The sequence below is a fragment of the Papio anubis genome, chromosome 13, assembly GCF_008728515.1.
Source record: "Papio anubis isolate 15944 chromosome 13, Panubis1.0, whole genome shotgun sequence".
NCBI classification, from domain to species: Eukaryota; Metazoa; Chordata; class Mammalia; order Primates; family Cercopithecidae; genus Papio; species Papio anubis.
This window is the reverse complement of record NC_044988.1, coordinates 65,613,844-65,636,110: the sequence shown is the minus strand read 5'-3', so window position 1 is coordinate 65,636,110 and position 22,267 is coordinate 65,613,844. Positions and strand designations below refer to the sequence as shown.

At 42.3% G+C, this 22,267-nt stretch overlaps 2 protein-coding genes across 4 annotated transcripts in view; both read left to right on the top strand.

The window, feature by feature from the left end:
• The first annotated feature begins 271 nt into the window (after positions 1-271).
• On the top strand, positions 272-4,460 carry TOMM5 (translocase of outer mitochondrial membrane 5). The gene is made up of 2 exons (XM_009188480.4): positions 272-474; positions 3,945-4,460. Exons 1-2 carry the CDS (start codon positions 354-356, stop codon positions 3,977-3,979), a joined length of 156 nt encoding a protein of 51 aa, XP_009186744.2. The 5' UTR covers positions 272-353; the 3' UTR covers positions 3,980-4,460.
• Positions 4,461-16,805: 12,345 nt separating this feature from the next.
• FBXO10 (F-box protein 10) overlaps positions 16,806-22,267 on the top strand; it is a 68,877-nt gene continuing 63,415 nt past the window's right edge. For 2 of the 3 annotated variants that reach the window (XR_002517516.2, XM_009188481.4), the window contains exon 1: positions 16,806-18,377. Coding sequence is in view for 1 of the 3 variants with exons in the window: in XM_009188481.4 (XP_009186745.3) it covers positions 18,210-18,377 (168 nt within the window). In the remaining 2 variants the exon portion in view is untranslated. Of the gene's footprint in view, positions 18,378-18,411; positions 18,697-22,267 lie in introns of those variants that run through there. The other variant, XM_009188482.4, reaches the window with a different exon arrangement.

Genomic DNA, 22,267 nt, shown 5'->3' with positions numbered 1-22,267 from the left:
CCCACTGCAACCTCCGCCTCCTGGGTTCAAGCGATTTGCCTGCCTCAGCCTCCCGAGTAGCTGGGATTATAGGCACGCGCCACCGAGTCGGGCTGATTTTTGTATAAGACAGATGTTATTAAAGACAGCGTGGAGAAACCCAAGTCTGCGTTGCTGAGATTGCTGCCGCCCGCCTCAGACCGCACTTCAGATCCGCTGGGTCGGGACGTGGAATGTCCCTTGCAGGCATCCATCGTCCAGTGTGGCAACGGGGGGGGCGGGAACAGGAAGTGGGATAGGCCCAGTTCCGGGCGCGAGGCGGCCACTGGGAAGAGGAGAGCGCGGCATCTGGAAACTGCAAAGTCAGAGCCGCGATGTTCCGGATTGAGGGCCTCGCGCCGAAGCTGGACCCGGAGGAGATGAAACGGAAGATGCGCGAGGATGTGATCTCCTCCATACGGAACTTTCTCATCTACGTGGCCCTGCTGCGAGTCAGTGAGTGTCTCCCGGGCTGTGACTGTGAGACTAGCGGGGAGCTCACCGGCGGTCACCCCTTAACTCTAATCATACAGGCCATCGGGGCCCTTGAACTGAGCTGAACGGTAGCGGGGAGCAAGGAGGGTACGCGTTGAGGGCGACGGGCATATGCGCGGTTTGAGGTCAGCGGGTCAGGGTCGGGGCACTGAAGTGCACGTGGTGGCCCGGCGCGCGTGGTTAATCATCCTGGTTCTCCCAGCTTTAAGAATGTTTGAGCTGCCGGGCGCGTTGGCTTACGCCTGTAATCCTACCCAGCACTTTGTGAGGCCGAGGCGGGCGGATCATTTGGGGTCAGGAGTTCGTGGTGGCTGGCTTCTGTAATCCCAGCTCCTCGGGAGACTAAGGTGGGAGGATTGCTTGAACCCAGGAGGCGGAGGTTGCAGTGAGCCGAGATCGCGACACTGCACTCCAGCTTGGGTGACAGAACAAGACTCCATCTCAAAAAAAAAGAATGTTTGATCTGAAAGAGCTTAAGTAATGATCCCTAGAGGAACTCCCTCGTTTTGCAGACAGAGAAACGGAACCAGAGTAGGGAAGGTCACTCAGCGATTCAGTGAATGATCTTGACCTAAAATCCAGAACTCTTAACTCAATACCAGGTTTCTTCCCTCTCTTTTCTTTTATTTATTTATTTATTTATTTATTTATTTATTTATTTATTTTTTCTCGAGACAGTCTCGCCTGTTGCCCAGGCTGGAGTGCAGTGGCGCAATCTCGGCCCAGTGCATCCTCTGCCTCTAGAGTTCAAGTCATTCTACTACCTCAACCTCCCGAGTAGCTGAGATTATAGGCGTGTGCCACCACGCCCGGCTAATATTTTTTTTTTAGTAGAGATGGGTGTTTCACCATGTTGGCCAGGCTGGTCTCGAACTCTTGACCTCAGGTGATCCGCCTGCCTGGGCCTCCCAAAGTGCTGGGATTACAGGCGTGAACCAGCGGCCAGGTTCCTTCCCATTCAAAAGTGCTGACCTTTGAAATCCAAAAAGTTTTGCTTCATTTCTGTTTCTTTGTATAGAGGGTGAAGTAAATGATTACTTTTTTGGAAGAAATGGGAAAAAAGAATATGAATCTATAGGATTAATGCAAATATTTGAGGGTTTTTTTTTTCTATATTTTACAATTGACAGGAAGTTACTCCCATTATATAGTCTTGACAGTGGACCTTTGAGGGAGGCAGGGCCTAAGATTCTTTATATCATTTTACATATGAAAACTTGATTTTCAGAGGGGACTTAGCAAGGAAGGACGGTATCAGAGTTATAGGAACACTGAACATAAGAACTGGAAGCAGCTTTATGATCAGTTCTCGAATGCCCTGCCTTCTCATTCTCAATTCAGTATGCTTTCCATTGTTCCTTGCTGTATATTATTGGCCAGCCAGTCTGGATGGAGTGGCAGGGATGGTTCAAATAAATGAAGGCCATACCAAGGTCATCCTATTGAAGGCTCATGTTGGGCCTAGGCCGAGATCTCCCTTATTGTGTGTCTCTTTCACTGTCTGTGGTATTACTCTGCTTTCACAGGAGATCAAGTCTTGGGGAACAGAAACACCCATGTCATCCTACTTCAACAGCTTCTTGCAACTCCCAAATTTACTTATTTCCTGCCTCCTGCCTTTTTCATTGATCTAGCTGCCAGTAAAATATTTGCTGCTTCTCAGTGATCTTTGTATTTGATATGAATTGTTTATTTTCACTTTTAAGTTGAAATATAATTTGTACATTATACAATATACCCATTTAAAGTGTACAATTTAGTGGTTTTTAGCAAAGTCAGTTGTGCAGCCATCACAATTTGACAATATTTTCTTTCCCCCTAGAAGAAACACCATATGCGTTCATTGTTACCCCATTTTCCCTTTTCTACAGCCTTTCACAGCTACTAATCTACTTTTTCTCTATGGATTTGTCTATTCTGGATTTTTTTTTTTTTTTTTTGAGACAGGGTCTTGCTCTGTTGCCCAAGCTAGAGGGCAGAGGTGGAGGCTGCGGTGATCGTGACTCACAGCAACCTCAACCTCCTGGGCTCAAGTGATCCAACTACTTTCAGCCTCCTGAGTAACTAAAACTGCAGGCACACGCCAGCACGCCCTGCTAATTTTTGTAGACACGAGGTTTCATTTTGTTGCCCAGGTCGGTCTCGAACTACTGGGCTCTATCAATCCTTCTCATTTCCACCTTCCAGTGTGTTGGGATTACAGGTGTGGGCCACCACACCTGGCCCTGGATATTTCATTTAAATGAAATTGTCAAATGCATGGCCTTTTGTGTCTGGCTTATTTCACTTAGCATAAGGTTTTCAAGATTCATCCATGTTGTAGCATGTGTCAGAACTTCATTTTGATGGCTAAATAAGTTTCCATTGGAAGGATATATCACATTTTGCTTATCCATTGATTATTTCACGGATTTTTTTCTGTCGTTAAGAATTAGTAGAAAAGGTTGGATATACTGCTGACTTTATCAGCTTCTGACAGATCTCAGTGTCTTCAGTTTAATATTAACAAATTGAGCTGAGTGCAGCGGCTCAATGCCTGTAATTTCAGCACTTTGCGGGGCTGAGGAGGGCAGGTTGCTTGAGCTCAGGAGTTCAAGACCAGCCTTGGCAACATGGCGACCCCGTCTTTTAAAAAAATACAAAAATTAGCCAGGCATGGTGGCATGTGCCTATAGTCCCAACTACTCGGGGGACTGAAAAAAAAATAATAATAACAAAGTGTTCTATTTGTGTGAGTATTGAGAAAGAAGGTGATTTGAGTAACTTTTTTTTGGTCACAACACTTTTACACCGAACAGTAATATCACTTCTTTAGATCTATATGTTGACACTTACTTTTCTAGACATTTCTATGTACATGATCTTATTAGACCCTCTTAATGACTGAGGTAGGACTGTATCAGATGTGATTAGAGTATGTAAGTGATACAGAGCTAATCAGTAAGAGACCCAAAATATATTTTCCTCCTTTTTTCTCCAGCAGTGTCCAGCTCTTCTGGTTCTCTAGTCCAGTGTTTTCCCATAACTTCTGCCTTTCAAATGAGTTTTTAAAGGTGAAAAATACCCATTTGTTTCCTCTAGAGTTCCTTTTACAGTTAAAATAAATCGCCAGAGTAAAGGATTGCCATTTGAAAAAGAATTGGATTTATACTTTATCATCCTAAGGGGCAGCCTATCTGGAGAAAAGGTTTTACATAGTATAAGAATGAAATTTACAGTAATAGCTGAATGACAGTAGAATGGGCTGCTGTGGAAGGCAATGAGTCCCTTTTGCTGGGTTGTACAGGCAGATGCTTGACCATCACTTGGAGTTATTTTCAAAAACATGTTGAATAAACCTATAAGGTTTCCTTCCCCAGTCTTATAATTCTATAATGTAGCCTATGGACTAATAGATTTGAAAACTAATTTTAGATTTATTTTTCTTTCAGCTCCATTTATCTTAAAGAAATTGGACAGCATATGAAGACTGGACATCTCATATGAATGCACGATATGAAGAGCCTGGTTACAGTTTCGACTCCTCTCTGCAAGTGAATAGGCCCAGAAAGGTGTAAGAGACTCTTTGAATGGACATAAAGTTCTGCTTGTTAAGAACAAGTTTGGCTCTGGTAACTGACGTTCAAAGCTAAAATTTAAAACTATTTGGGAAGTATGAAACGATGTCTCATGATCTGGTGTACCCTTATCCCTGTGACATTTCGCCTCTGACAATACTGGTATAATTGTAAATAATGTCAAACTCCATTTTCTAGCAAGTATTGAGGGAGCTGTGTCTGAAATGGCACTGTCTTGTCAGTCATTTCTGTTTACCTTTTCTGCCCAGAGTATATTTGTGAAGAGTCTCTTAATAGTTATGTTTCGTGGAAATCAACACATAACCACAACGACTTTTAAGCACAGGATCATTAGTCTATGTTTTTAATAAACATATCAATTAAGAAAAATTGGGTTTCTATTTTTCTTATCCTACTTTTTGCTGCAATCACTAGTGAGACTATTATAATATTGAGATTATTGCAAGCTTCAGTAAGTTCGTCTTATTTTGGACTAGAGAATTTGCCAATCCTGATGAAGCGTCATTGTGTTTTATTGCCAGGCAGTCTTAATGAAAGGTAGCATTACTGCTTGATGCTGAGTATATGAAATATTAGTACTACCAAAGGAAAAAAGTACTATATTTTTAAGCCAAATAGTTCTCCAAGTTTGTTGTGTCGGTGGGGGGATAGTCCTTAACCTTCTCCCCAGGAGCAACTACATACACCTTTTTTTAGCTGATTTTATTGGTATTTACCTTTTTGTCTCTAAATAATGTGATGGTCATGATTGGGATTTAGGTGTCTTTCCTCTCTTTAGCTCCATCACTCACATATCTTGTCATCTCTTCCTTTCAAAGGATAACTGTGGGGAAAAGAAAGAGAGATCAGACTGTTACTGTGTCTATATAGACAGAAGTAGACATAAGAGACTCCATTTTGTTCTGTATTTGAGATGCTGTTAATCTGTGACCCTACCCCCAACCTTGTCCTTGCAAGAGACTTGTGCTGTGGTGACTCAAGGTTTAAAGGATTTTGGGCTGTGCAGGGTGTGCTTTGTTAAAAAGGTGCCTGAAGGCAGCTTGCTGGTTAAAAGTCATCACCATTCTCTTAATCTCAAGTACCCAGGGACACTTACACTGCCAAAGGAAGGTCGCAGGGACCTCTGCCTAGGAAAGCTAGGTATTGTCCAAGGTTTCTCCCCATGTGATAGTCTGAAATAAGGCCTCGTGGGAAGGGAAAGACCTGATTGTCCCCCAGCCTGACACCTGTGAAGGGTCTGTGCTGAGGAGGACTAGTGTAAGAGGAAAGAAGGCCTCTTGGCAATTGAGATAGAGAAAAGCATCTGTCTCCTGCAGGTCCCTGGGCAATGGAACATCTCAGTGTAAAACCGATTGTATGTTCTGTTTACTGAGAAAGGAGAAAACCGCCTTAGGGCGGAAGGTGGGACTTGCTAGTGCAATGCTGCTCTTTGTGCACTAAAAAAGATTTATGGAGATGTTTACATATGCATATCAAGTCACAGCACTTTTCCTTAAACTTCAGTCACAGAGATCTTTATTCATATGTCTTACTGCTGACCTTCTCCCTACGATGATCCTATTATCCTGCCACTTCCCTTTTTCTCAGATGGTAAAGATAATGATCAATAAATACTGAGGGAACTCAGAGACCGGGCAGGCATGGGTCCTCTGTATGCTGAGCGTGGGTCCCCTGGGCCCACTTTTTCTTTCTCTATACTTTGTCTCTGTGTCTCATTTCTTTTCTCAAGTCTCTCGTTCCACCTAAGGAGAAACGCCCACAGGTGTGGAGGGGCAGGCCACCCCTTCAGATAACATAGTGTGATTTGAGTAGGTCAGTATCATTAGGAATGATTCTGAGTATAGTGCCTGGTTTTCTTTTGCTGTATATCCTTTTGGTTTTTTTCTAGACTTGGTTTTTCTATGGAATCTCCACTAAATCAACTAAACTTTTTGCCATTTATCTAAATCATTCACAGCAATCAGCTTTATTAGGTACTCTGTTTCATTTTCCTGAGTAAGCCTTTCCTGGAGTCTTCTGACCTGCCCCTGACTGGACTGATAGCCTTCTATGCCTGATGTGTGGCTGTATTCTGGGAACTCCCTTCACTATTGTCCGGGAATTCTTTTTCTTCTCTCTTATTGTATCTCATGTTTTCTGTTACCTAGTGTCTTGGTTTACTCCATTGTTTGATGGAGCATTTTTTTCTCTAGCAGTGTCTTCCTGAGAAAGGTGACATAGGAGGTGAATGACCTTGCTGGTCTAAAAATGTCTCTATTTTTTTTTTGACACAGAGACTTGATCTGTCAACCAGGCTGGAGTACAGTGGCGTGATCTTGGCTCACTGCAACCTCCACCTCCCAGGTCAGTTCAAACGATTTTCCTGCCTCAGCCTCCCAAGTAGCTGGGATTACAGGCACGTGCCACCACACCTGGCTAATTTTTGTATTTTTAGTAGAGACAGGGTTTTGCCATGTTGGCTAGGCTAGTCTCGAATTCCTGACCTCAGGTAATCTGCCCACCTCAGCCTCCCAAAGTGCTGAGATTACAGGTTTGAGCCACCATGCCTGGCCTTAAAAATGTCTTTATTCTATAGTTTGCTGAATATAGGGTTCTAGATGAGCAATCATTTTCCTTGAGAATTTTAAAGCAAAACGTCTAGCTTTCAGTGTTACTGCTGAGAAATCTGAAATCATTCTGATTCCTGATTTTTTTGTGGGACTAAATTTTTCGTCCTGAGAAACAAGGATCTTTGTTCCTAGTATGCTTGTGTTCCATGATGACATCGCTTAGTGTGTGTTTATTTTAATTTACTGTGGTGGGCACTTGGTGAACCTATTTAAACTTGAGACTTGTATCTTTTAGTTCTCAAATTTTGTAGGTTTTAAAATAATTTTATTATTTTTTATGGGAACGTAAGTATATATTTATGGGGTGTATGAGATATTTTGATACAGGCATACAATGCATAATAATCACATCAGGATAAAGGGATTATCTGTCACCTCATTTATAATTTCTTTGTATTACAAACATTCCAGTTATACTTTTAGATATTTTTAGATATACAGTAATTATTGACTGTAATCACCCATTATGCTATCAAATACTAGAACTTATTCATTACATCTAACTATATTTTTGCACCCATTAGCCATCTGTATTCCTCTTCTAACCTTTCCCAGCCTCTAGTAACCATCATTCTACTCTGTCTCCATGAGTTGAGTACCTCCCACCAATGAATGCTTGTAGGTTTTTATTGATTTCCTCTCCTTCTTTTTCCTTCTGCTCTCTTTTTAGAATGATAGTACTTTTAATGTTTTCTTTTTCCTTTATAGTCTATTTTATCTATAATTACTTTTCTTTTTTTGTTTGTTTGTTTCATATTAGATGCTTCCGTTGGTTGTCTGCTCACATTAAAAAATTGGGAACCAACATGGATTAAAGGCTCGGAGTAGAGCTTGTTGATGTTGAACTTTGCCAAAGGGCCATCTATTGGGCCATTTTTGTTGAGAAAACTTTTTGTGTCTGTATCTTTAGTTATTCCCTATTGAGCTGGTCATTCCTCAGAGAACAAAGACTCTTCCAATCTCCCAAGTGCTGAATGAGGCCGTGCCAATGTTCTGGGATTCAAAGGAATGGGGCTGTGGTGAGGCTCAGGAGAGAGAGGTGTGCGTATGTGTTTCAGTATCCAGTATGCATTTGCTCACTGTGTCTCTCTTTTGAGTATAATAACTCTGCCCAAACTACTTGGCATCCCGTAATCTAGAGACCTTCTATTTTACCCTTTTCAGAAAATAAACTTTTTATTTTTTGGAGACAGAGTTTTGCTCCAGGCTGGAGTGCAGTGCATGATCTCGGCTCACTGCAACCTCTGCCTCCCTGACTCAAATGATTCTTGTGCCTTAGCCACCTGAGTAGCTGGGATTACAGGCGCACACCACCATGCCTGGCTAATATTTGTATTTTTAATAGAGACCATGTTTCATCATGTTGGCCAGGCTGGTCTCGAACTGCTGGCCTTAGGTGATCTGCCCATCTCAGCTTCCCAAAGTGCTGGGATTACAGGCGTGAGCCACTGCCTGGCCAGAAAAAAAACTTGTAATTTTGAGAGGGCACTGTGTAATGGAGGCTGTTCAGCTGCATAGAGTTGCAGAGAGCATCTGATTACTTAAACCTTGCACCAAGTCTTATTTTAATGTGTACCCTTCTACCCCTTATTTCTAGAGGCACCTGAAGCCACCAGTTTCTGAACCTTTTAGGGATTCCATGATATAAATTAGGTTGTGAGTTTTTTGTTGTTTGCGGGTTCCTGTGGGTTTTTTTTTTCTTTTCCTACTGCTGGCTCAGAATTCAGTTTTTCAGTCTACTACATTACTTACTGTTGATCTACCTGTTTTCCAGCTTCTAACATTTTATTCCTGTTTCCTCTTTTCTTCCATCCTTTTAGGTTTATATCTTAAGACAAAACTTTTTTTTTTTTTTTTTGAGACGGAGTCTCGCTCTGTCACCCAGGCTGGAGTGCAGTGGCCGGATCTCAGCTCACTGCAAGCTCCGCCTCCCGGGTTCACGCCATTCTCTGGCCTCAGCCTCCCGAGTAGCTGGGACTACAGGCGCCCGCCACCTCGCCCGGCTAGATTTTTGTATTTCTTAATAGAGACGGGGTTTCACCGTGTTAGCCAGGATGGTCTCGATCTCCTGACCTCGTGATCCGCCCGTCTCGGCCTCCCAAAGTGCTGGGATTACAGGCTTGAGCCACCGCGCCCGGCCAAGACAAAACTTTTACTGTCATTTAATGGGATTTTTGGGAGGGAGTGGAGGTAGATACATGTGCTTAATCTACCATCTTTACCTGGAAAGCACGTATTTTAATTCTGTGGTTCTGCATTTATTTCTTAAATTAAGGTGTAGTGTGTGGCACTGTGGTCATATGAATCCTGGCTCTAAAGACAGGCAGATTTGATTGAGTGTTGGCTCCAATACTTACGAGATGGGTGATTTTCAGCAAGTGAGCCTCTCTGAATCTCATTTTCTTTATTTTTATTTTTTTTGAGAGGGAGTCTCGCTTTGTCGCCCAGGCTGGAGTGCAGTGGCACCATCTCGGCTCACTGCAAGCTCCGTCTCCTGCATTCACGCCATTCTCAGACTCCGAGTAGCTGGGACTACAGGAACGCACCACCACGCCCGGCTAATTTTTTGTATTTTTACTAGAGACGGGGTTTCACCTTGTTAGCCAGGATGGTCTCGATCTCCTGACCTCGTGATCCGCCCGCCTTGGCCTCCCAAAGTGCTGGGATTACAGGCGTGAGCCACCGCGCCCGGCTGAATCTCATTTTCTTTAACGATAAAAGTAGGATAATAGAAATCTCTACTTCAAAGTGTCATAAGGATTAAGTGAAAAAATGCAAGTAGAGCAGTTGGCACAATTGCTTGACATTTGGTAAATGTTATTAATGGCTAGTCTTTGGTATAAGGCATTTAGAAGTGATTTGTGCTGGCATTCATGGCATAGATAGATCTCATTGTTGTTTACAGATGCTCTGAGATAGCATACTCATCCTCTAATTGTGTACAAACTTCAAACTTACCAAACACTTAAGTTCATTATCTAAAAATAGCCTTAACCAATCAATATTAAAGCCATTTTACAAATGGAGAGGTTGAGACTGGAAGTTTCAGTGGCCAATGAGTAACAGCTGGCCAAGGCTTAGGGGACTTTTTTTTTTTTTTTTCATTAAAAAAAATTATTTCTAGTCAGTCTGTGCTTATCCAGGGGACTTTTAATGTTTATTTATTCATTGTACCCCATCTTTACGTGCTTTTCTTGGAGGAAAATAGTGTAATTGTTACCCTGGATTCCAGTGTATGTTCAGGCTGGAGTAAGAGAAGATGTGATGGTTGAGTTTTTATGGCCAACTTTTTAACATTTAGGCCATCAACTCCACAGAGGGGTTCAATACTTGGAATAAACAGTTCTGAAATACTATAGTAAGAAACAGTTGGAGAGATATATACAGTTTGTTTGAATATGTAATGTGAAATAAGAAAGAACCATAGCAAATCTGAATTTGGTAAACTCTTGAAAGGGTTGCATTGAAAGAAATGGGGATAATGAAAAATGTTTATTCTCCACAAACAGGTTACCAGCTTAGTAGGAATGTTGCTCCTAAATTAAGGTAGTGTTCTTCCTGCTGTCAGTGCAACATTAAAAAAAAACCCAAAAACTGCTTTATCATTGCTCTTTATAGTTCTTCTGTGAAGTAAGTTAGCATTACAATTAACAATGTGTTCAGCAGTTCACAGGCTGGAAAATTTGGGCCTACATTTGGAATGAAGAACAAGTACAGGAATCAGGACTTCTTTTTCTCTTCCCCCTCTTTGCTTGAGCTAAGCTTGTCTCTTATAAGATCCAGGCACCAGTCTTTTTACTCTATTTTGCTTTTATAGCTTGATCGTGTCATAAATTCTGTATGTAGCTGTCCTCAAGCCGCTAAAGCAGGGGTTGGCAAGCTTTCTGTTAGGGTCAAATGGTAAATATTTTAGGCTTTGCGGGCTCTTATGATCTCTTAACTCTGCCAACTGCGGTTGGTAGTATGAAAGCAGCCACGGACAATATGTAAATGCGTGGGTGTGGCTGTGTCCCAGTAAAACTTTATTTACAGAAAAGATGGCTGACCAGATTTGTCCTACAGGACATCTAAAGTAAAGAGCACAATTTGGCTAAGTGTGAAATGGTCACCAAATCACTGTTTTATTACTTTAAAGATTTCATTCTATCGTAGATCAAAGCGCTGAGATTACAAATTCATTCATCAGCGTTATTGAGTTCCTGCTATGTGCCAGGCACTGTGCTAAGAGTTGAGGATATGGATGGGCAGGGGGACTGCCTTTTTGAGGTCTATAATATGCCATAAGATGCCATGTGAGTAAATATCTCAAAGACCTGAAAACCTTGCTGGAGGCTCAGAGAGAATTTCCCTGAAAACATGACATTTAAAGGAACCTGAAGGGTTAAGTTCAGGTTATCTAGGGGGAATAGGTAAAGGGAGAGTCAGGCAAAGATCATGTTGATCAAGGTGGGGAGTTCAGAATTGTCCACTTAAAACAATATTGGATGCAATATGGGTACTGTATTAGAAGGAGAGGTCAGAGGGGTAAATGAGCAGCTCAGCGTTTATTTAGATATGTGTAGTGAGGAAAGAAAGGCATCAAAGAAGACTACAGGAACGCACCACCACGCCCGGCTAATTTTTTGTATTTTTAGTAGAGACGGGGTTTCAATATTTAAGCAATATTTAAGCAGCGGGGTTGATGGTGCCATTTGCTGAAGTAAGGAACAAGTTTCAAGGGGAAAATAATGGGTTCAATTTTGAGCCTGGGAGGCAGTAGGGAGGACTTCCTTAGGAAGAGACACATAAAGTAAGGTTTGGGTGAATAGGAATTGGCCAGATAGAGTGGGGAGTCTTTGAAAAAGTGTTAAAGCAGATGTATTTGAGGAAGAAAGACTAGTGTGAAGTGTGTTGTGCACAGTGCAAGAAAGCCTCAGTCCTTCCAGAAACTCCTGTTATTTATTGTGTTTTCATACTTGAGTCTTAAGAGATTCCATTCTGACATCTGCTGGCTATTTTATATACTGCAGTTCCAAATTCCACTACACAAGAACAACCTTTAATAACGTATTTCTTGAAATTTGTCATAATAAATTTGAGAGAAAACACAAGACCTTTTCCTTACTCCATGTTATGGACATTACCCAGGAGACAGTGAACAGTTGTTACTTACGTGCTACTTGTGTGCGCTCAGTATTACAGATATGCATATGTGGTGCCAGTTGCCTACTTTAGTATAAGTACACAAAACATAGAAATCACATATATAAAAGTTGAATGTACTTGTTACTGAGATGTAAAACATTACAAAATCATTTATGCACTTTGTCTTTTAAACATATGAAATATTTTCAGAGTTAGGAAATGTGTTCTTAAATTGTTTCTTTCCTTCAGAAATACAACATAGCTGGTTTTAGTCCAACAGTCATTATAAGGCTAAAAAGATCTACTTTAAGCATGTCTAATAGTTTTTCATCTTTTTCTCAGTCACGTTAGTAATAGAGTTGACCCTCGAACGACACAGATGTGAAGTGCACAGGTCCACTTACATGCAGATTTTTTTCAATAAATACATTGAAAAATTGGAGATTTGCAATAATTTGGGAAAAAAAAGCACACATATGTAGCCTAGAAATATTGAAAAAAATTAAGAAAAAGTATGCCATGAATGCATAAAAATATGTAGATCACAGTCTATTACTGCCATAAAATGCATACATCTATTATAAAAAGTGAAGATTTATCAAAACTTATGTACACAAACAGACCATATATAGCATGATTTGAGGTCAAGAGAAAGATGCAGTATTAAATCATAACCGCATAAAATTTTCTTTTGTAATAGTGTACTACAGTAAATCCATAGCCACCTCTTGTTGCCACTGCAGGGAGCTCAAGTGTTGTAGGTGTCCACTTAAAATGCCATGTGACACTCATCTCTGCATGAGCAGTTCCTCTCTCCAGTATATTGCGAATCAAAGTAAAAGTGATCCCTCCCTGTTCTTGCGTATTTTTTGTGTTTAATGCCATACCATAAAACCTTTAATAACTCCATGAGATCCATACACAGTGCAACTAGTGATGCTGGAAGTGCTCCCAGGAAGCAGAGAAAAGTCATTACATTACAGGAAAAAGTTGAATTCTTGATATGTACTATAAATTGAGGTCTGTAGCAGTAGTTGCTCCGATTTCAGACAAGACTAATCTTGTAAACAGACAACCTAAACTTACAATCTAAATAAATACAGTATAGTACTGTCAGTGCTTTTTCTCTTTGTAATTTTAACATTTTCTCTAGCTTACTGTGTTGTAAGAATACAGTATATAATAGATAGTGATACAAAATATGTGTTAATCTATTTTTTATGTTATTGGTAAGGTTTCTGTAAGTTTTCGGGGAGTCAAAGTTACATGCAGATTTGTGACTGTGCAGGTGTCGGGGCCCCTAACTCCCACGTTTGTTCAAGTGCAGTGTATTTTCATTTCTACTTAAGTCTACAGAGGCCAAAAATGCAAAAAAGAAAGAAACTATTAGATAAACAGATGTACAAAGATACTACTGCAATTGAAACTAAATGTTCCACAGGCAGCTGCCTCACCATACAGTCACTTGAAATGTTCACTAATCAGATTACATATCCAAGTATAAATTCGGTGAACAAAATGATTTAGGGATATCAATATGTAACGTAGAAATTGTGGGTTGTTGACAAGTAGAGATCTGTCTACATGGAAAGAACACTAGAATTAGGATTTCAAAGTCCTAGATTATAGTTTCAGCTCTGCTATTTTTTATGTGACTGTGTGAGTCAGATTTTTTAGTTGCAAACACCAAAAAAATTTTGACAGAAAAAGAAAAGTATTTTATTAAAAGGATAATAGGGAGTTCAGCATCACCAGGAGGCCTAAAGAATCAGGCTTGGAGAGTAGGCAACTGGAACATCACCCTTTGTTCCTTGGTCATACTCCACAGAGCTAGGGCAGTGAGGACACCATTTCTGCTGAACATTAGGTGCCACCGCTTACTTTGCCAAAGCCACATGCACAGAACCCTGGATCATGGCCACCAGTGTTGCTCTAAGAACTTGCCGCACTTGCCATGGTCCCAGAGAAAATTGTTCCAGAGACTTTACTGTGTCTCTAGTTGCTAATTCAAAATCGAGAGTAATTTGTAGCATTATAGGATCACAAGGAGAAGCAGATAAAATATGCGGAATTTCCACTTCTATAGTGAAAGGCACGTTCTGCTTCCCAGCAAACTCATAAACAAGGAATTCCCAAGTGTAGGAAAGGACCTCAGATCCTGGGCAGCCAAAAAGCATGGCATGTCCACTATGTTGACCATGGACACCACTCTGTGTGAGCCCTACTTTTTCTGGAAAGCAGAGTAATTAAAGCTCCCATGGTTGAGGAGATTGTGTGTGTTCATTTACTCATTTGCCAGTAAACACCAACCAGGTGCCAGGGATGAGTAAGTTTCCTCTTGAGTCTAATGGTAGGACAGAGGCATGCAGAAATGAGATAAGGGCAGAAAGAAGAGAAGGCTCAACTGTAGTTTATGAATGATGTTCTTATATTTAAGTAGTTATATTTTTGGCCAGGCGCGTTGGCTTACACCTGTAATCCCAGCACTTTGGGAGGCCGAGGCAGGTGTATCACCTGAGGTCAGGAGTTTGAGACCAGCCTAACCAATATGGTGAAACCCCATCTCTACTAAAAATGCAAAAGCCTGTAGTCCCAGCTACTCGGGAGGCTGAGACAGAAGAATTGCTTGAACCCAGGAGGCGGAGGTTGCCGTGAGCTGAGATCAAGCCACTGCTCTCCAGCCTGGGCAACAGAGTGAGACTCCGTCTCATTTAAAAAAATACAAAAAATTAGCCGGGCATAGTGGGGAGTGCCTGTAGTCCCAGCTACTCGGGAGGCTGAGGCAGGAGAGTGGTGTGAACTTGGGAGGCAGAGCTTGCAGTGAGCCAAGATCAACGCCACTGCACCTCCAGTCTGGGCGGCAGAGTGAGACTCCATCTAAAAAAAAAAATCCCTGGCCAGGTGCGGTGACTCACACCTATAATCCCAGAGCTTTGGGAGGCTGAGGCAGGCGAATCACCTGAGGTCAGGAGTTCAAGACCAGCCTGGCCAACATGGTGAAACCCTGTCTCTACTAAAAATACAAAAATTAGCTGGGCCTAGTGGCTGGTGCCTGTAATACCAGCTACTTGGGAGGCTAAAGCAGGAGAATCGCTTGAACCTGGGAGGCAGAGGTTGCGGTGAGCCAGGATTGCGCCATTGCACTCCAGTCTGGGGGACAAGAGCGAAACCCCATCTCAAAACAAACAAACAAAATTCCCATGTGGCATGTGATGCTTGCACCACTAATAAGGAGGACATATTGCTCTTGTAGGACGCTGCTGTAGCACTTTGAAAGTCAGCTGTTTTATAGAAACACCAAAATGATAATGTTAACTGGCACAAATCCAGAAACTCAAGCTTTTGATTGTTTATTGACCATCATATCTGAACTGCCAGTTTCATGGAGTAGGATACTTTTCAAAGGATTAAATATGGCATAGCTATTCCAGTCAGCAAGGTATATCATCAGGCTCATTGCAGTGTGAGACTACCCCTGTGGTCTTTCTACTCTACCTAGCTACTGCACAACTTTGTGTCCTAAAATAAATTGTTGGCTTTAGGTTTTAGTGTTTGGTTTTCCCATTTATAAAAGAGAACACTACATGGTAACTTAGACCTCACCTAGAATCATACCACATTCATCATATGGTAATAATAGATGGAATACATTTTTATGGAATATATTCTATAGAACCAGGGACTGAAAAAGGTCAGTAGGACAACGGGGTCCAGTTATTTCAGTCCACAATTTGGTGTAATAATTTCTTTTTCATAGTATTCTTGGTAAATTATGTTTCTGTAGCTGATATTCTCTCGTAAATTCCAGAGGTCTATATCCAACTGCTTTTTCCCAAGAGACAGGTGTTGCTTTGTTGCCCAGGTTGGTCTCAAACTCCTGAGTTCAAGTGATCCTCCTGCCTCCTGCATCAGCCTCCTGAGTAGCTGGGATTACCTGTGAACTGCTTTTTTTTTTTTTTTTTTTTTTTTTTTTTTTTTGGAGACGGGTCTCACTCTAACCCAGGCTTTGGGCTGCAATGGCGCACAATCTTGGCTCACCGCGGCAACCAACTCAGGTTTAGCGATTCTCCTGCCTCAGCACTCCTGGTGCTGGAATTATAAACTGCGCCACACCCAGCTAATTTTGTGTTTTTAGTGAGAGACGGGGTTTCACCATGTTGTCAGGCTGATGCGCCAAACTCTGATCTCATGATTCATCATCAACCTCCCAAAAGTGGCGGATGAGTGTGTGTTCCATCGACTGAAATACTTTTAAATCACTCCACTTGGATGACACACAGGCATCTCAAAATTATTTTTAATTGATAATTATATATATTTATGGGGTGCATGTGATATTTGACTCATGCATACAATGTGTAATGATCAAATCAGGGTATTTAGGATATCCATCTCAAAAATGTATCATTTATTTGTATTGGAAACATTTAAATCTTTTAGCTATTTTGAAATATACAATAAATTATTGTTAACTATAGTCACAGTCACATAACTGTGCTATCGAATGCTAAAATTTATTCCTTCTTTCCACTTCTGTACCCATTAACCAACCTCTCTCTATCCCCTTCCCCTCTGGTAACTGTCATTCTACTTGCCAACTCCATGAGATCAACTTTTTAGCTCCCACGTATGAGTGACAACATTCAATATTTGTCTTTCTATGCATGGCTTATTTCACTTTACATAATGACGTCTAGTTCCATCTGTGTTGCTGCAAATGACAGGCTGAATAGTATTCTGTTGTGTATATATGCCACATTCTTTTTATCCATTCATCTGTTGATGAATACTTAGGTTGCTTCCATATCTTGGCTATTGTGAATAGTGCTACAATAAACACGGGGATCCAGGCATACCTTTGATATACTGATTTACATTCTGGATAAATATCCAGCAGTGGGACTGCTGGATCATATGACAGTTCTAGTTTTAGTTTTTTGAGAAACCTCCATACATTTTTCTATAATGGCTGTATAATTCAGTGTATGAGAGTTCCCTTTTCTCCATGTCCTCACCAGCATTTGTTATTTTTTTTTGTCTTTTTGTTAATAGCCATTCTAACTGACAGTGTCAAATTTAACAAGTTCAAATGGGAGTTCTTGATCTGCCCCCACTTCCAAATATGTTCCCCTTACAATAGTTCCCATTTCAATAAATATCACCTCCATAGGCCCAGTAAGTAGGTTAAGCTACCAATCTCTGCTTCCACTCTTAACTCCTGTCTTCACATAGTAGCTGACATACTGTTTTAAAAGGTATCAAATCCTCCACCCCTTCAGTGGCTTCCTGTTACATACAATTTTAAAATCCTTCTCATGGCCTACTAAGTGCTGCATGATCTGGCCCCTGCCTACCTTTCTGATCTCACTTCTCCCCGTTAAAAAGCTTCAGAGAAGCTAGACGTTTTCCATTTCCACAAAGAGCAATCTTTTCTCCTTCAGCCCAATCCACTTGGCCCAAGAGCTTTCACAGGGCTTACCCTGCCCGGCTTCCATTTGGCTCTTTATCTTACTCTGAGAGGTCTTCCTTGACTACCCTTCCTTGGTCCCTAATTTATTTAGTTTTATTTTTGAAACAAGAGGCTCACCCTGTCACCCAGGCTGGAGTGCAGTGGCATGATCATGGCTCACTGTTAACCTCGAACTCCTGGGCTCAAGCGATCTTTCCTCCAGCCTCGGCCTCCAAAAGCGCTGGGATTACAGGCATGAACCACCACACCTGGCCCCTATTTATAAATTACAGTTCCTTCCGTACACTTTCTACAATTTTAAAGACATATTGGTTTAAATGACGCTTGATTACTGTCTACTTTCTCCACTACAGAATTAACTTAAGGAGAATAGGAACCATACCTGCTTTGTTCAGTTTTGTGCTCGTAATAGTAACGGCACCAGCAGCAACAAACATACAGCATTTACTTTGTGGCAGGCATTATGCTAAGCGCCATACATACAACTAATTTAATATGTACTCCTAGTATATTGTCTGGACGTAGCCAATGGTCGGGTTGTTCAATGAATGAACCCAGCCCCTACATGCTCACCTACAGGGAGCCTAGCACCCCTGGAAACTGCTCCTTATACTGTTAGATAACTGGTGCTCGCAGGAATCTTATTTACACCATATTGGCCTTAGCATGTCTCCCTGCAGTTTCTACCCACTGGTTCTATTTCTGCCCCTTCTGGGGCCACGCAACACGAGCCTGAATCGTCCTTCCGCAAGCTCGCCTTTGCAGTACCCGAAGACCCACGCGCCCCCTCCTGGTCTCCATTCCTCCCACCTCCCGGTGCCCCTCCTGCAGATACAGCTTTTCTGCGCGGTGGTCGGGAAGCCCAGCCCCGGCTAGCCAGCTGCTCCCGGCATCCTTCGCCGCCTTGCGCGTCACATGACGGCCGCGGCCCCGCACGATCCCCAGGCAGCTGTCCGCCCCCGGGCGGGGCTGGCCGCACGCAGCAATCCTACCGGCTGCTGCGACTCCGGGGCGGGTGGCGGGTGGCTTCCAGGGCACGGGCGGCCGCGGCCCGGACTCCGTGGTGGGCGAGCGCCCTGCGAGGTAAGCGGCCGGTGCGCAGAGGCTGCGGGCGAACTTGGGCGGTCGGGGGAGGGGACCCGGGGCGCTTCCCCAGGCAACCGACCCAGGAAACGCCGTTCGGTCCTGGCCGAGACTGAGCGTCTGGTCGGGCTTCGGGCATCAGGGGTCTGGCAGAAACGTGAGGGGTGCCCTCAGGCCGCCTGCGGCTCCGCGCTCTCCCGGCACCCGGAGGCTCAGGCACCCCGACGGAGAGCTGTGCCTTGGTTTCCCCTCCCGTAAAACTACCGGACGCCGAGGATGTATCTCAGCGGTGCCTCCAGCCCTGAGATTTTTCGAGTGTGTAAGTGAAGTCGAAGAACAAACTGACTCTTGGGATGGGGAAGAACCTTCACCTAGGAACGCAGGGGCAAATATGGGGCTGGGCATCCACTGTGTGTTTTATGCAAATCGCAAGCCTCTCAGAGACGGTTTCTTCATCTTTAAACAAAAAGTGATAATGCCTGTCCTGCCTCGCTCTTAGGACTGCAGTGAAGAACAGAGGGGAAAGTCATTTGAGGAGCCAGAACTCGAGTCAGCTGTGGGTTCAGATCCCAGTTCTGCCACTTATTGGCTTTGTGACCTTGAGCCAGATTGATTCCTCATCTGTTAAAAGGAGGTAATAAGCTCATAGGTTGCTGGGAGGATTAATTGTAAAGGGTTTAGCACACAGTGTCTGGCACAAAAGCCTCAGTAGATAATGCTGTTAATATAAGCATTATTAGTAAGCTAGAGATTGCCCCACGTAAGGGTTTTTTTGGTTTTTGTTTTGTTTTGTTTTTAGCAGAATAATCACTTTTGTTTCTATATTTTTAGTCCTGAAAACTGCCGTTTTGGTTTTAAGACCTCTTCCCTTTTTCTCATTCTGGGCCCCCTTTGCCTTCTCTTTTACAATTGGCATATGAACCTGTTGTTCCTACTATATGAGTCAGGCTGGATGGGAACGTCAATTTACTTGAGCAGATGGGTATCAGATTCCCTCTGAGGGGAGAGAAAAGTGCCAGGCATGTGTTGCCACCAAAAAAAACCACAGTACAGTGATTGACTGTCAGAGCTGGAGGATGCCTGGGAAACCATCTAATCCAGCTGTCTCCTTTGCAAATGGAGAGACTGGACCCAGAAGGACGACAGGACTTTGATTTTGCTCAGGACCCAACAGAGTGTTGGCAATGGGTAGTGGAGAGGACGGACCTTTTACCAGGCGCTGTGCTTTCCCTCAGTTCTAATCTCATTCTGCGTTTATTCAGCAGCTATATGGAACCCCTACTGTGTCTTGTACACCTACTAGGATCTGGACATAGAGCAGTGAACAAGACACACATGGTCCCTGTCCTCAAGGGGCTTTTTCTAGAGCTAGCTGTGTTAGTTTGAGGTTATATAATGTTATATATATATATATCCATCTCCCTGCCCATTCTCATTACATTTTAAAATAACAATAAGCTGCAGCTCGCAGTGAGCTTACCTCATAGCAGCTGGCCTCCAGGGATAGGAGCACACAGAGAGACCTGAATTATTTCAGGATCCCTCACACCAGTTCCAGAGCCCTTGTTGGAGCCTGGTGAGATTTGAGAGACTGGAGAAAAAGCTGCTCTGTCAGGGCTTTTAAGAAAGGATTTCCTTCTGCCCTGGAGCACTTGGATTTCTTTGTATTTCTGGTTTCAGGCCTCTTATTGTTTTTAGATTTCTGAAAAGAGCCGACTTCACCATAGTGCCTTCATTTTGGTTGCCGTGGTTATCAGGGGAATTGTATTTTTGTGATCGCACAAGTAGCTGTTAAGCAATAAATGGTCAAGCAGTCACCAGTTCACCATGAGTTTCCGTTCTCTGGTTTGTTTCAGTTGCAGTGCAGTTACACTATTCCTTCCCTCCCTCCTTTTTTCCTTCAATAAACTTGCATTGGTGGCAGTGCCAAGAGGAGTGGGAGTGAGTAGAAATAGATAAAAACATACGTAGACTTTGGCCTTAGGGACCTCAGATTCTTTGGCAGGGATAAAACTGAGGGCAGATTAGTGGGGGCTCTAATGATGTAGATAGGGAGTCAGCAAGAGCTCTCAGAGATGGGAGGGATGGTGTCCTGGGCAACCAAGAAGACATCACTTGCTTTTCACAGGATGATGTGAAATAAACAAATTCCTTTTACCTGCTTCAGTCAGGAAATAGATGAAACAAGCTTTATTCTTTCAGTTTGCCTTAATGAATGAACCTATTCTTGAGTTACCTGTCCTGGCTTTTGTTTGAAATGTCTGCTAGTTTCTCTCATTACCCTCTTTCTGTTAGTTTAGTGATTATTAGTTTCCCAGTCGTCTAAAATGTTTGATATTGTATACATAAAGGAATGTATATAAAGAGACATTTGATTAAGATTTTTGTCTATTTCAGTTTAGATGTTTAACATATATGTCTCATTTCACAGGTTGGGTTTAAATTCACTCATATTTCCTTATTTTTTCTAAGTAGACTCCCAAGTCCTCTGTAATGCCCTTATTAGTGAGAATTCCAATGTCTCCTTCTCCAAGCTCTCTGGGGCTTATACATTCCAAAGTGGTCAGTCTTACTGTCACTCTCCAGAGGAGAGAGAACTGCATTGTCTGAGGAGTCCACACACATTGTCATTCCTGACACTGCTATATGGCATCACTGTTGAGCTGTCCTACACAGTCCACGAATGTGTGATCACTGCTGTCCAACGCCCTTATTGGACTAAATCTCTGCTAGCATGATTCCATGCTTGGTTTCCAAGGTTAGAGCTTGTTTTATTTATGCTTGCGTGCTCAGCCATTCTCCCCAAAGCACCTCACTCTGGGCTTTTTGTTGAGCTTTTCACCAGGCTGGGTTCCCCTGCTCTCCTGGAGAGTTCTCTTTTAGGGCATTTGGGGCCCTTCCTGCTAGCAGCCTTGGTCATGGTCATCTAGACCACCCAAGAGATGTCTCTGTTTTCCAACTTCTTATCAGAGTTTGCGGGCTTAATCCCTTCTCTTCCTAACCTTAACCCAAATCCCTTTGGCAAATTGGTTCCGCATACTCTCCCGGGTTCTGCCTACCAAGGATTCTCAGGAATGACAGCCTTCAACAAGGTATCTACCCCAGGACTTTGGGTGCCTACTCACCCTACTTTTCCATATGTAAAGTGGGGTCCTCAGGTCACCCTAAGCAATATAGATTTAGGCATTCTGAAAAATTTACTTGGCGTGTACCCCGTTAGGGATTTTGCAGGCCAGTTTTTAATTTAAAAATAAAGGATTTTAGTTTTATCAATTTTTCTAAGAAACAATAATCAGTATATTTATTTCATTTATTTGTCTTAAACTTTTTGAATATGAAATACAGCAAATATGCATTAAAAAACCACAAATATATAGTTTAGCAAATAACTATAAAGGAAATACGCATGTAATCACCAACGTGTCAAGAACCAGAACATTGCCAATACTCAGTACCTGCTTCCAAATCATAATTTCCTGCCCCAGAAGAAATCATCTTGACTTTTGTGATAATCATTTTTTTTGCTTTTCTTTGTAATTATATCACCTATGTATATATCCCTAAACAATATAGTTTAAGTTTTTTAACATCACACATATAGAATCATACTGTTTGCATTTTGTGTTTTGCTTCTTTTGCTCAACTTGTTTGTGAGATGCATCCATGTGGCGACCTCACTTATTTTCATTGCTAACAGTGTTTCATGGTATGACTGTGTCACAATAGATGTATTCATCCTGTGGTTAATGGATACTTGAGTTACTTATAGTTTCTGACTGCCAAGTACATCCTTAGATATTTTCTGTTGTATTTGAACAAGTTTCTTTAGGTTATATATGTTAGAGTAGAATTGCTTTACTAGATAGTGTCAGACAGTTTACTTTCCCACC

What these genes read in the sequence shown, in the direction of transcription:
- TOMM5 (XM_009188480.4), top strand. Translation starts at nt 354, where the DNA reads ATGTTCCGGATTGAGGGCCTCGCGCCGAAGCTGGACCCGGAGGAGATG. An exon ending in CGTGGCCCTGCTGCGAGTCA is followed by an intron (nt 475 to 3,944) that starts GTGAGTGTCTCC and finishes TTTTTCTTTCAG; the next exon opens with CTCCATTTATCTTAAAGAAA.